The 15,185-nt window shown below is 40.4% G+C and overlaps 1 protein-coding gene across 3 annotated transcripts in view; it reads left to right on the plus strand.

Moving 5' to 3' along the window:
* atl2 (atlastin GTPase 2) overlaps window positions 1-15,185 on the plus strand; it is a 102,866-nt gene that overhangs the window by 57,196 nt on the left and 30,485 nt on the right. For all 3 annotated transcript variants that reach the window (XM_060831710.1, XM_060831712.1, XM_060831711.1), the window contains exons 3-6: window positions 950-1,084; window positions 10,699-10,803; window positions 12,276-12,326; window positions 13,221-13,277. In XM_060831710.1, the coding sequence (XP_060687693.1) occupies window positions 950-1,084; window positions 10,699-10,803; window positions 12,276-12,326; window positions 13,221-13,277 (348 nt within the window). The remainder of the gene's footprint in view (window positions 1-949; window positions 1,085-10,698; window positions 10,804-12,275; window positions 12,327-13,220; window positions 13,278-15,185) is intronic.

A 15,185-nucleotide genomic window follows, 5' to 3' on the forward strand; every position in this document is an offset into this window, starting at 1 on the left:
AAGTGGAGTCGCAGATCGATTGGATAGTGAAGGTGTTTGGTATGCTTTCCTTTATGGGACAGAGCATAGGAGTTGGGGAGGTCATGTTGTGGCTGTACAGGACATTAGTTAGGCCACTTTTGAAATATTGTGTGCAATTCTGGTCTCTCTCCTATTGGAAGGATGTTGTGAAACTTGAAAGGGTTCAGAAAGCGCTTACAAGAATGTTGCCAGTGTTGGAGGATTTGAGATACAAGGAGAGGCTGAATAGGCTGGGGCTGTTTTCCCAGGAGTGTCAGAGGTTGCGGGATGGCCTTTCTAGAGGCTTATAAATCTCATGAGGGGCAAGGATAGGATAAATCGGTCTTTTCCCTGGGGTGTGGGAATCCAGATCTGAAAGGCATAGGTTTAGGGTGAGAGGGGAAAAATTTGGAAGGGGCAACAGTTTCACCAGGCGGTGGGGTTATGTGTGGAATGAGATGCCAGAGGAAGTGGTGGAGGCTGGTACAATTGCAACATTTGAAAGGCATTTGGATGGGCATATGAACAGGAAGGGTTCAGAGGGATATGGGCCAAGTGCTGGCAAATGTGACTAGATTGGATCAGGATATCTGAGCTGCATGGACGAGTTGGATCAAAAGGTCTCTTTCTGTGCTGTGCATCTTTATGACTCTATGTACTAGATTTGACCATTTTGCTGTAATTCCTTCACTCAACCACATCCCGTATTTTATACATTAACCTGGCACATGTTTCAATCACTAACTCTGATCCATTTTACACCAACAAATACTTGACCTTAAGTATTTTTCAAACCACGGGTTTGATTGGTTATATCTATTTGAGTTAATTTGAACTTCATGGGCAAAATTCAAAGGCAACACTTTGCAACCAAATTGCCCCTATATAGCACACATTATTGCAATTAATTTTACACATTCTAAATGTGGTATTTGTTTTACATCTGCAGAATCCTGATACTTGGCTCGGTGGGGATGATGAGCCGTTAACAGGCTTTACTTGGCGAGGTGGCTGTGAGCGCGAAACTACTGGAATACAAATTTGGAGTGAAGTTTTTGTCATCAATAAATCTGATGGAAGCCAGGTATGCTCAACCATGAACTTGAACTTGTACAATCAAAGAAACTTCACACTTTTCATATGTTTTGGCTTTTTCTATCAACAGGAACATTGTCTGAAAATGCTGTATATTTCCCTGATGTGTCTTTTTGATACATTGATCCAAGAATTTCAGTTTCTAGCCTTTTGTAGTTCTGGCTAAGGTTGAGTTAACGAAGTCATTTTTGGAAGAGCAGGAATCTGAAGAAATAGTTTGGATTGATGGAGGAGAAATGAAAATAATAAGAGCAATCCTTGTTCTCATGGTCACTATCCCTTGCCATCAGTAATCTGTTTTAAGAATACATTTACAATAAAAACTAGAGAGTTTGTTATAATAATGTTGAAACAATTCTTCTTAATTACTATTTAAGTTTTACCTTGAGTAATTTGAAGTCAAAAAAACCTCACTTTAGTTCTTGGATGATTTTCTTCTCTTCTTGGGTCTCCTTTCCCCAGTTCTACTAAAGTTACTTCAAATCTCACACTAATGTAACTTGATCACATAAGCCAATGGTATGGACTTATCATGGGAAAATGTATTTCACCAAAGATGCTAATTCTGGAAACAAATAATAAAGGTTTTTTTCATTCACTACAGTCTGCAGTTCTGCCTGTAAAGGATGGCAATTATGTCATTTAGTGTTAGCAAATGAGAGAGGTATCATATTTAGAAGAATGTGTATTTTCCCTTGATCAAAATGTTTTTTAAAAAACCAATAAAGTCTACATATGCTGAAATAGCATATAATATCTTGAAGCATCTTTTGAAGACCTTTAAGCAGTGTTATATTGTAACAATATATGATTAGAAGATGAGCGTTGCCTGAAATGAAATGAGACAAATATTGCCTAGAGCTGCTGATATTTATCAAATTAGAAAAATTATTCCTTGAACTTCTATGTCCTTGGGATGAAGGAGTGCAGAACCAAAGGGCATAGGTTTAGGATGAGAGGGGAAAGATTTAAAAGGGATCTAAGGAGCAATATTTTCATTCAAAAGATGGTGTATGTAGGGAATGAGCTGCAAGAGGAAGTGGTGAAGGCTGGTACAATTACAACATTGAAAAGGCATCTGGATGAGTATATGAATAGGAAAGGTTTAGAGGGATATAGGCAAGGTGCTGGCAAATGGGACTAGATTAGGTTAGGATATGGACGAGTTGGATCGAAGGGTCTGTTTCTGTGCTGCACATCTCTTATTCTATGACTCTAGGGTTTAAAAACAAATCAGATGGATTTTTACTTTACAGTTATAAAATAGTGATCCTGGTGTGAAAAATACGCACATCCGGATGGACAGAAACCCAGTGGTCGTAATGGCCTTTGTGGCAACTGATGCTCAGTGGGTTTTGATTTGAAGAAGAGGTGCTTCATCTAAGAGCTACTAATACCCACGATCTATATTCTGATGTAAGTGCTTTCAGGAGAAATGGATTAAAATGCACTTTTTAAAAACTTTAAAAGATATTTTATTAATCTACTAATGTCTGACCGGTTGACCAAAATGATCCAAATGGGCATCTCTGGAGGGACCATTTGGCGCACAGTGCCTTGCATATCTTGGCAGTTGGTTGCTTGGATATTTTAAAATATATTGTAATGTTTAAGTAAAATAAAACCAGGAACTGTGGGTGCTGGAGGTCAGAAACAAACAAAAACAGAAATTGCTGGAGAAACTCAGCTAGTCTGTAGCGTCTCTGAAGAAAAGTAGAAACTGTGATCCTTCTTCAGAGAAAACATTTTGAGTACAGATAATTAAATCAGGTACGAGACATTGGGATAGAGGGAGGACAGTGGCAAGTGGTGGTGATACATTGTTCACCCACCCTTCTTTTAAATTGTGTTGGCCTTATGTTCACATTTCAGAGAAGGATCTAGGGAATGGAAAATTGGACAGTTCAGCTGTACTAATGGAATGTTGCTTTTCCAAGGACTGTGTTGATTTCCTATTTGACATATTCAAAACCACTTTTCATTTAAACTATTCTATCCACTAAAATAAATTTTGAGAAAAGTCGGTGCATTCAAATAACTAGTATCAACTGTAAATGAAAATCAAAAACCTTGGCATTCTCCTCAAATATGATGCTCAGAAATGGTCATATTATTCTAAATATCCAACTGGAAGCGTTTATTTTATACTCTTTTGTACATTCTGCCTCCTTTTGTAAAAACTTGGATCCAGAATTTTTTAAAAAACTTCTGGCATTTTTGCCACCTTCAAAGATTTATATAAGCACACCCAGGTTCCTGTTCCAGTCCCCTCTTTAAAATTGACGTTTTAATTTTTATTGTCTTATCTCTGTCGTACCAAAATGAATAACTTCATACATCTGCTTTAAATTTTATCTGCCCAGTTCACTGTCTGAAGTTTGACCATTCTTACTGTTTACTGCACTTAAGCTTTGTCTTTTATGCCATTATCCAAATTTTACATAAACTTTTGAGCTGGAGTTTGAACAACTGGAGATTCTTGCTGTACACGTAGAGGTTATCAAGAGCATGAGCCTTGAAATTTCCATAAGGCACAGGCATTACATGTAAATTGTCCTAGCTTCATTGTTTTTCTAAGTACGTCCATTTATAAGTGAAGGGTGCTTCCAATTAAACCTGTTGGACTATAACCTGCTGTTTGTATGATTTTTAACTAAGTGAAGCGGCATATTTTTGTAATAGTTTTTGCTGAATTATAATCATCCCTCAGGAAGGGGAATTATACATTTTGAAAGCATTGTGGAATGTGCCACACCATGGTAGGGTAGTTTTGGGGGTGTACCAAATTATAGTAGCAGTGCAACAGAAGTTATTGTCCTATGATTTGATAATTAGGGGTTTGGCCGTAACCCTGATGTTGTGACAGAATCCAAAAGGGATAAATGATATAAGAGCAGTTGGGGGGAACTTGGAAAAAGAAGATTCAGTTGTCATGGTCTGCTTAGAGATATAGGGAAGAGAAAAAAGGCCCTACTAAGTAAATGTTTGAAGTACATTAAAAAGAAACAAATTATTGGTCTTCCTAGGCTTATAGTGTGAGCTGTATGCTAATTGCATAGGGATGAGGTAAGTAGATTAGGAAAGTGAAAGATTGGTGAGGAAAATTGTTCCATTTAATGAGAGATGACACCAGTACTGGGACATGAAAGAACTTTATTGTTGGGACAATTTCCACCTGACTGCTCCTGGAACCAAATGGAAAGGATAGTTAGTCTGAAATGTATTTCATATTTATTAGATTAGATTACTTACAGTGTGGAAACAGGCCCTTCAGCCCAACAAGTCCACACCGACCCGCCGAAGCGCAACCCACCCATACCCCTACATATACCCCTTACCTAACACTACGGGCAATTTAGCATGGCCAATTCACCTGACCCGCACATCTTTGGACTGTGGGAGGAAACCGGAGCACCCGGAGGAAACCCACGCAGACACAGGGAGAACGTGCAAACTCCACACAGTCAGTCGCCTGAGGCGGGAATCGGGAATCGAACCCAGGTCCCTGGCGCTGTGAGGCAGCAGTGCTAACCACTGTGCCACCGTGCCGCCCTATGTGCCACCGTGCCGCCCTAAATACTCCATTATCTACTCCATTGATTGCTTACTATGAGTTATCATATCCAGTTTACTTTTTATTTTAAATGCCATGTGCATTGCTTTATAATTCAATTCATCTTATACCAGTTGTTCCTTCTACTTTATTTTTGGTGATTTTTTGATTCTTCATTCTAAAACTGAATTTGCATCTTAAACATTTGTTATCCTTGTTTCCTCTCTTGGTCTGATCTTTACTCTCTACTCCTACTTGGCACTTCAAGTATTTTGTCAAATCTGAGAAATGTGACAGGAAGAATGGCCGAACAATATTTTTGCTGGACTGTTGATCTGGGGACCTGAATTTGAATTTCGCTACAGCAGATGATGGAATTTGAATTCAGTAGAAATCTGAAATTAAGAATCTGATTATGACCATGAATCAACCATTAATTTTTGAATAACCCATCTAGTTTGTAAATGTTATTTAGGGTAAGAAACTGCCTTCTTTACCTAAACTGGGATATGTGACTCTAGGCTTAAGGAAATGTGATTGACTCTTAACCGCCCTCTGGGTAATTAGAGATGGGCCCAACTAGTGATACCCTCATTCTATGAACAAATTTTTAAAAATCCATTGTGAGGAATCAGATGAAGTAGTTGAACATGAAATACATTGCCGCATCGCCCACCACCACCACCCCACCTTTTGTGGAACGGGGGTGTCGCTGAATGGCTAGCATTTATTGCCTGTCATTAATTGCCCTTGAAAAGATGATGGTGAGCTGCCGCCTTTAACTGCTATGGTCCACATGCTGAAAGTTGACACAATGCCCTTAGGGAAGGAAGTCCAGGATTTTGACCCAGCGATATTGAAAGAGCAGTGATATATTTCTAACTCTGGATGCTGAGCAGCTGGGGAACTTGCAGGTGGTGGATTTCCCTTGCCCTTCTATATGGAATTTGTTGTTGGTTCGGAAGGTGCTCTCTGACGATCTTTGGTTAATTTCTGCAGTGTATCATGTAGATAGTACGTACTGCTGCGACTGAGTATCAGTGGTGGATGCTTGTGGATGTGGTGCCAGTCAAATGGGCTGCTTTTTGCAGGATGGTGTCAACCTTCTTAAGTCCTGATGGAGCTGCAGCAATCCTGGCTAGTGGGGAGTATTCCATCATATTCCTGATGGTAGACAGGCTTTGGGGAGTTAAGGGGCAAAGTACTTGATGCAGTATTCCTAGCCTTTAACTTGGTCTTATAGCCACAGTGTTTGTGTGGTGAGCCCAGTTAAATTTCTGGCGTATGGTAACTCTGGCGATGTTGATGAGGGAATTAGTGATGGTAACGCCATTGAATGTCAAAGGGCATTGGTTAGATTCTCTTACTGGAGATGGTCATTGCCTCGCATTTGTCTGGTATAGATGAAACTTGCCACTTATCAGCCCGAGCCTGGATGTTGTCCGGATTTTGTTGCATTTGAACTTAGACTGTTTTAGTATCTTGAGTTGTCATGAATGGTGCTGAACATGGCGCAATCATTGGCGAACATCCCCACTTCTGATCCTTGATGGGAAGGCCATTGATAGAGCAGCTGAGATGGTTGGATGTAGAACACTACCCTGAGAATCTCCTGTAATGATGTCCTGGAGTTGAGGTGACTGATGTCCAACAACTGAAACCATCTTCCTATGTACTGCGTAAGACTCCAACTTGAGGAGAGTGCCTGATACGCTATGATTCCAGTTTTGTTGGGCTCCTTAATGCTACATTCTGAGGTTGAGGGCTGTCGCTCTCTCCTCACCATTTGAAGCTCTTTTGCTTGAACTGTAATGAGGTCAGGAGCTAAGTGACCCTGATGGAACCCAAAGTGGGCATCACTGAGCAGGTGCTGCTTGATTGCACTGTTGATGGAAACTTCCATCGCTTTCCTGATGATAGAGAGTGGACTGGTGGTAATTTGCCAGGTTTGATTTGTCCTGCTTTTTGTGTACACAACATACCTGAGCAATTTTCACATTGTCAGGCAGATGTGCAGCATTGTGGCTCAGTGGTTAGTACTACCTAATAGTGCCAGGGCCCCAGGTTCAATTCCAGTTTGGGGAGACTGTGTAGAGTCTGCACATTCTCTGTGTCTGTGTGAGTTTTCTCCAGGTGCTTCGGTTTCCTCCCAGAAGATGTGCAGGTTAGGTAAATTGGCCCATCGTGCATTAGTCAGGAGTAAATGTAGGGTAATTGGGTAGGGGAATGGAACTGTGGGTGGGTTTCTCTTTGGGAGGGTCGGTGTGGATTTGTTGGGTCAAATGGCCTGTTTCCACACTGTAGGATTCTGAGATGCCAGTGTTGTAACTGTACTGGAAGAGATTGGCTAGGGCAGTGGTATGTTCTGGAACTCAGTCTTCAGTGTTGCAGGAAAATTGTACGGGCCTGTAGTCTTTGCACTACCTCTTGCCTCCCACCATTTCTTGATATCATGTGGAATAAATTAAATTGGCTGAAGACAGGTATTTGTGATGCTGGGGACCACTGGAAGAGCCTGAGATTGATCATCTACTTGGCATTTCAGGCTGAAGATTGCTATAAATACTTCAGCCGTATGTGTTGCTCTGATATGTTAGGCTCTGCTATCGTTGAGGATGAGGATATTTGTGGAGCCATCTCCTTAAGTGAGTTTTTTAATTGTCTACTGGCATTCATTTCTGGATGAGGCAGGACTGCAGAGTTTAGATCTAATTCGTTGGTTTTGGAATAGCTTGGAACTGTCATTCGTTTGTTACTATGACTTTTGGAATGTAAGTTGTCCTGTTTGGTAGCTTCACTAGGTTGACGCCTCATTTTTATGTACGCCTGGTACTGCTGCTGGCATGCCCTCCTGGACTGTCCACTGAATGAGATTGGGAATGGTTGGGTGAGATATATGCCAGGAGGTTGGAAGTTGTGCTGAAGTACAGTTGTGCTGCTGTTGTTGGCTGAAAGTGCCTCATGGATGCCCAGTCTTGAGTGCAGGATCTCTTTGAATCCTGTCCCATCTCCTATGGTGATAGAGCCACACAACATGGAGGGTATTCTCAATGTGAAAGTGGGACTTTATCTCCACAAGGACTGTGTGTGGTTGTCTCTCTTGCTGATACTGTCATAGAAATATGCATCTGCAGTTGGCACATTGGTAAGGATGAGGTCAAGTATGTTCCCTTTTGTTGGTTTCCTCCCCACCCACTGCAGACGCAGTCCAGCAGCTCTGTCCTCCTCCATCCAGAGTTTGCATCCTTGCATCCTTAATGCTTCCTCCATGTGTTGTTCAACGTGGAGGAGTACTGATTAATCAGCTGAAGGAGGAAAGTATGTGGTAATTAGCAGGAGAGTTCTTTGCCCATGTTTAACCTGAAGCCATGAGACTTGATGGGGTCTGGAATTAATGTTGAGGATTCCCAAAGCAACTGTCAACTGTGTACAATGCTGTGCAGCCACCTCTGCTGAATCTGTTCTGCCAGTTTGAAAGGAGATATCTAGGGATGGTGCTGATGCTGGTGATGTCTGGGACATCATGATTCTGTGAGTATGACTTTCAGATTGTTGCTTGACTTGTCTGTAAGACAGCTGTCTCAATTTTGGCACCAGCCCTAGAAGTTAGGAAGACTTTGCAATGATGACCGATCCGTTTCAGCTGTTGACTTTTCCGGTGCCTTGGACAATACCAGGTAGTCTGACCAGTTTCATTTCTTTATTGCAACATTGTAGAAAAATGTACCTTGGCTATTCACTTTATCTATTCTCCTCATGATTTTATAAACCTTTATAAGGTCACCCTTCAGCCTCTCTCGCTCCCAGTGAAGAAAAGTGCCAGCCTATTCAGGTTCTCCCTATAACTCAAATCCTTCAATAGTGGCAATGTTCTTAAAACATTTTCGGCACCCTCAAGTTTAACAACATTCTAAAGAGGAGCTTCCAGAATTGTATGCAATATTCTAAAATATTGACTAATGTCCTATACAGCTGCGACATGACATCCCAACTCCTCCATTCAGTGTACTCAACAAAGGCAAGATGCCAAACATTGTCTTCACCCCGTCTACTTGTGACTCCACTTTTCAAGAAACCATTGGCCCATCTGATTAAGGTTCTGTTTTAATGAGATAATCATCTTGACAGTCCGTTTTACCGCCTATTTTGGTGTCATATGGAAACTTACTAACTCTACCTCCTATATTCACATCTAAATCATGTATATAAATGAAAAAAGGCAGTGGACCCAGCACAGTTTTTGTGGCACATCACTAGTCACTGGCATCGAGTCTCTCTCATCACCTGCTGTTTCTGAACTTCAAGCTAATTTTGTATCCAATTGGATAGCTTCCTCTGGATCCCTTGTGATCTAACCTTACTAAATAATCTACCACTGTGGAACCTGTCAGACACACTTTTCTGAAGTCTATCCTGCCAATGTTTACTGCTCTGCCATCATCGATCTTCTTTGGCACCTCTTTTTTTGAAAAGGGGGGCCTGGAAGAGGCAGAGGGTGTTGGGGAGTGAAGAGCCAAAGAATTTCACCAAAGACATCGCTTAGGCGGTTTTTGGAATATTGTGTTCAATTCTGGTCTCCCTCCTTTTGGAATGATGTTGTAAAACTTGAAAGAGTTCAGAAAAGATTTACAAGAATGTTGCCAGTGTTGAAAGGTTTGAGCTATAGGGAGAGGCTATTTTTTCCTGGAGGCTAAGGGGTGATCTTAAAAGATTTATAATATCATGAAGGGCATGGATAGGGTAAATAAACAAGGTCTTTTCCGTGGGGTGGGGGAGTCCAGCACTAGAGAGCATAGCTTTACAATAAGTGGAGAAAGATTTAAAAGGGACCTAAGGGGCAACTTTTTCATGCAGAGGGTGGTGCATATGTCGAATGAGCTGCCAGAGGAAGTGGTGGAGGCTGGTGCAATTACAACATTTAAAATGCATCTGGATGGATGTATAAATACGAAGGGTTTAGAGGGATATGGACCAAATGCTGGCAAATGGGACTAAATTAATTTAGGATATCTGGTTGGTGTGGAAGAATCTGACCAAAAGGTCTCTTTCTGTGCTGTACATCTCTATGACTAGAGCTGCAAGTATGACTCCTTTGTTCAAGAAATGGTGTGAGGACAATCCCAGGTAACTGTATTTGAGACTCTAGGATAACCAGCAGACTAAGTTTTTGGCCAATATATTTGAATGGTAAGTGCTGATCGAGGAAATGTAGGTTTTCAGAAAGTTTTAACAAAGTGTAGCAAGTGGTTGACAAAATGGAATCTCGTGGAATAGGAGGACAGTATTTAATTCAATTATAAAGCCTACCAACTCCTACATCTACCTTGACTACTCCACACCAAACTCTGCTTCCAACAAGGATTCCATTCTTTCAGTTTCTATGTCTCCATTGCATCTCTTCATTATGATGCTGTTTTCTGTCCATAGGAATAATCATGTACTCTCAAGATACTTAACATCTCAATAAACCATCTTACTCTCTTGCTAACGTTTTTGTTCTCGGCTTGCTGCAATATACAATGAAACACAGTGCAAGCAGAAGGGACAGTGCCTTATTTTCTGCCTAGGTACTCTATATAGCCTTGATTTCATTACTAAATTCAATAATTTTGGAACCTGATCATATTCTTGCATTTTTCTTCCACCAAGTGTCCTGTATTGTTTGTGTCTTCTTTACTTTGCTCTTAGTATAGAAGACCCATTCCCTCCCTTTCACACCTTAATTTCAACCCATTTTACATCTTTGTTTTTCCACTATTAACAGCCCTTTTGTCTTTTGCAGTCGGCCTCCATTTAATTAAAGTACATTCAGTTTAAAAATATTTTCCAATGCCTTTCAGCTCTGAAGAGGAGTTATACCAGACTTGATGCTAATCTGTTTCTCTCTCCATGGGTGCTACCAGACCTGCCTAGTTTTTCCATTCCGTTTGTTCAGATTTCTAGTATCTGCATTAGTTTGCTTTTATATCAAACTAACAAATCTTGGTGTTTTGAACTATTAAAAATATTTTTAGAAATATGATCTCAAACTTGGAATCATTTCCTTCTAGGTTGCAGTGCTTTTAATGGATACTCAGGGGGCCTTTGACAGCCAGTCAACCATAAGAGACTGTGCCACAGTTTTTGCTCTCAGCACCATGACAAGTTCGGTTCAGGTAAAGATTGCTTTTAAAACTGCTTACTTGGGGTGCAGCTTGTTTGTCCTGTTGCTATTATGTAGTCTTTCATTTGGAGAGATTAAAAATATCCCAGTTTTAATGATTGGTATTCAATTGTGGATTTTCTTCTGTATTGAATAGGATATGTTAATAATTTTTACTGTCTGTTAAATTAAATTTATCATTTGTCAGTTGTTCAATAAGACAAGAAGCCAGAAAATGTCATCAGTATATTTAATAATGCAACTACCTGAAAATATATATAAGGACATATAATCTTATTAAAATGTACCTTTCTTTAAATGTGGTGGTAACAGCAAGGAATTGATACTGATAGGATCACTTACTTTGAGAATATAGAAAGTACGGTTAGTTTGTGGATGATACCAAAATTGGTGGCAAAATAGACAGAAGAAAGTTTACAGAGATTACAAAAGGATCTTGATAAAATATGTTAATGGGCTGAAAAATGGCAGATGGATTTCAATCTGGATAAATGCGAGGTATTGCATTTTGGTGGTACAAAAATGGGTAGGACTTTACAACTAATGGTAAGGCCTTGGGTAATGTTTTAGAACAGAGGGATCCGGGGAGTGCAGGTACAAAATTCTTTGAAGTTTGCATCATGTAGACAGGGGTTTAAAAAGGTGTTTGGCATGCTTGCCTTCACTGCTCAGCCCTTTCAGTTGGGAAGTCGTGATGAGTTTGTACAGGACATTGGTGAGAGCTCTTCTGGAATACTGTGTCCAGTTCTGGTTGTTCAGTTATAGGAAGGATATTACAAAACTGGAGAGGGCTCAAAAGAGATTTACTGGGAAAGTTTTGAGTTATAAGAGCTGGATAGGCTGGGACATTTTTCAGTGGAATGTAGAAGGTTGTGAGACAACCTTACAGAAGTTTATAAAATAATGAGTATAAAGAGTTAATGGTAGTTGTCTTTTCCCTTGGATGGTATTGAATGACTCTAGTAGCATGGATACTGGACAAAATATTGGGTGTTGCTAGCAAGGGCAGCATTTGTTTATCCCTAATTGTGTTTGAGGTTGGTGATGAGGTACCTTCTTGAACTCCTGCAGTCTTTGAGGTGTAGGTATACATGTGATCCTATTATGAAGCGAGATCCAGAATTTTGATCTTTTGACATTGAAGGAACATAATGTAGTTCTAAGTTAGGATGATATGTCGACTGGAAGGAACTTGCAGATGGTGGTGTTCCTGGGTTTCTGCTGCTGCCCTCTTTCTAGATGAAGATGTTATGCATGTAGAACGTAGTGTCTGAGGAAGTTTAATTTGTCACAGTGCATTTTCTAATGCTATGCTCTCTAGCAATTATATTGTGGCTGAGGAAGTAGAGAATGTAGATGATGGGTGAACTGGATTCCTCTTGGATTGGAGCGACGCTCCTACAAGTAATTGGAGGATAATTATATCACTTTTTTTTTAAACCAGTTTTTTTCCTTTGTTTATAGGTATACAATTTGTCGCAGAATATTCAAGAAGATGATCTGCAACACTTGCAGGTATCGTAGCCAATTTTAAAAAAATTAATGCATGGGCTGAGGGTGTCGCAGCATTTATTGCAACATCCCTAACAATTAAGAGTCGACCACATTGCTATGGGTTGAGAGTCACCTGAGGCCAGACCAGGTAAGAATAGCAGTTTCCTTCCCAAAAGGACATTAGTGAACCAGGTGCTTTTTTTTTTCCTGACAATCAATATTGGATTCATCTGCCATGGTGAGATTTGAAACCTGGTCCCCAGAACACTACCTGGCTCTCTGGATGAACAGTCCAGCAATTAATACCACTAGGCCATCACCTGCCCCTAAATATGTTAGAAGGAAACATTAATATTTTGATATATTGAAGGTCATGATTCCAATTTCAGAAACTAAACTGCATTGAGATATATTTCAACATACTAATATTTACTCGAGTTTGGCAAGTTATTTTGGCTTGGTTTTGATTCTCTTGTAAACTATCTCTAACTCGCCTAACTTTAGCTAACCATAAGCTGCAACCTCATTTCTAATGAGTTTCTATTCTCCTCCTTTCTCCTAATCCAAAAAAAACCCTAACTTCAGTTTTCAGTTAAGTCAGTGCTGATTCATGTTTACCAGCATCTAATAGATCAGTCTTCCATGTTGGTGTTAACTCAACATATTTATATTCAATAGATTTAGGAATACAGATGTTCAAAGTAAATGCCAGCAAGGTGAGTGTGTCTGCCTCATTCAATGCCTCCATTCAGGTGAGAAGGACTCGGCAAAACCAGAGGTCTCCACCTGTTGTTTACTGACTCAACCTTCTGGTATCTACAAAGTGTATTACATTTGTTTTCAGCCAGAACTTCAAAGCCCTAATCTATGCTAACTTTCTGATTACAAATTTTTTTTTTTTTTGCCCCCTTGTAGCTTTTCACAGAGTATGGCCGACTAGCAATGGAGGAAGTGTATCAAAAGCCCTTCCAGGTTTGTGTATTTAATGACTTTTTGGTATTGTGGTTACTTTATATGTATGTTAGGTGTGAAGTTGTTTCATGATTGTATTCCTTCAGAGGTCTAGAACTTTTACATTGGTACTCAAAACCTTGTAATGAAAATAGCCTATTTATTTCTTAAATAGCTGAGCAATTTTTTAAGATAATTAAATTCAGCCTTGCTAATAAACTTATTAACAAATATCATACAGGAATAGCAAATTCTTCAGTATGAGGATGTACCTACTAGAGAAGGTGCAAAACTTGACCTACTCTTGGGAAATAAGGCAGGGCAGGTGACTGAGGTGTCAGTGGGGGAGCACTTTGGGGCCAGCGACTGTAATTCTATTAGATTTAAAATTGGGATGGAAAAGCATAGACCAGACCTAAAAGTTGAAGTTTTAAATTGGAGAAAGGCCAATTTTGATGGTATTAGGCAAGAACTTTCGAAAGCTGATTAGGGGCAGATGTTCGCAGGTAAAGGGACAGCTGGAAAATGGGAAACCTTCAGAAATGAGATAACAAGAATCCAGAGAAAATATATTCCTGTTAGGGTGAAAGGAAAGGCTGGTAGGTATAGGGAATGCTGGATGACTAAAGAAATTGAGGGTTTGGTTAAGAGAAAGGAGAAAGCATATGTAAGGTATAGACAGGATAGATCGAGTGAATCCTTAGAATAATAGATTAGGAGTATATGTAAGAAGGGAATCAGGAGGACACAAAGGGGATATGAGATTGCTTTGGCAAATAAAATTAAGGAGAATCCACAAAGGGTTTTTATAAATACATTAAGCACAAAAGGGTAACTAGGGAGAGAATAGGGCCCCTCAAAGATCAGGAAGGTGGCCTTTGTGTGGAGCCGCAGAAAATGGGGGAGATATTAAATCTAAATGAGTGTTTTGCATCAGTATTTACTGTGGAAAAGGATGTAGAAGGTTTAGACTGTAGGAAAATAGATGGTGACACCTTGCAAAATGTCCATATTACAAAGGAGGAGGTGCTGGATGTCTTGAAACGGGTAAAGGTGGATAAATCCCAAGACCTGATCAGGTATACCCGAGAACTCTGTGGGAAGCTAGAGAAGTGATTGCTGGGCCTCTTGCTAAGATATGTGTATCATCGATAGTCACAGGTGAGGTGCCAGAAGGCTGGAGGTTGGCAAATGTGGTGCCACTGTTTAAGGAGGGTGGTAGGACAAGGCAGGGAACTATAGACCAGTGAGCTTGACATCGGTGGTGGGCAAGTTGTTGGAGGGAATCCTGAGGGACAGGATGTACATGTATTTGGAAAGGCAAGGACTGATTTGGGACAGTCAACATGGTTTTGTGCATGGGAATTCATGTCTCACAAACTTGATTGAGTTTTTTGAAGAGGTAACAAAGAGGATTGATGAGGGCAGAGCGGTAGATGTGATCTATGTGGGGTTCAGTAAGGCGTTCAACGAGGTTCCCCATGGGAGACTGATTAGCAAGGTTAGATCTCATGGTATACAGGGAGAACTAGCCATTTGGATACAGAAGTGGCTCAAAGGTAGAAGACAGAGAGGGTGGTGGTGGAGGGTTGTTCTTCAGAATGGAGGCCTGTGACCAGTGGAGTGCCACAGCATCGGTGCTGGGTCCTGTTCTTTTTGTCATTTACATAAATGATTTGGATGCGAGCATAAGAGGTACAGTTAATAAGTTTGCAGATGACACCAAAATTGGAGGTGTGGTGGACAGCGAAGAGGTTTACCTCAGATTACAACAGGATCTGGACTAGATGGGCCAATGGGCTGAGAAGTGGCAGATGGAGTTTAATTCGGATAAATGCGAGGTGCTGCATTTTGGGAAAGCAAATCTTAGCAGGACTTATACACTTCATGGTAAAGTCCTGGGGAGTGTTGCTGAACAAAGAGACCTTG

This window comes from Hemiscyllium ocellatum, chromosome 10, assembly GCF_020745735.1.
Source record: "Hemiscyllium ocellatum isolate sHemOce1 chromosome 10, sHemOce1.pat.X.cur, whole genome shotgun sequence".
Taxonomy (NCBI): Eukaryota; Metazoa; Chordata; class Chondrichthyes; order Orectolobiformes; family Hemiscylliidae; genus Hemiscyllium; species Hemiscyllium ocellatum.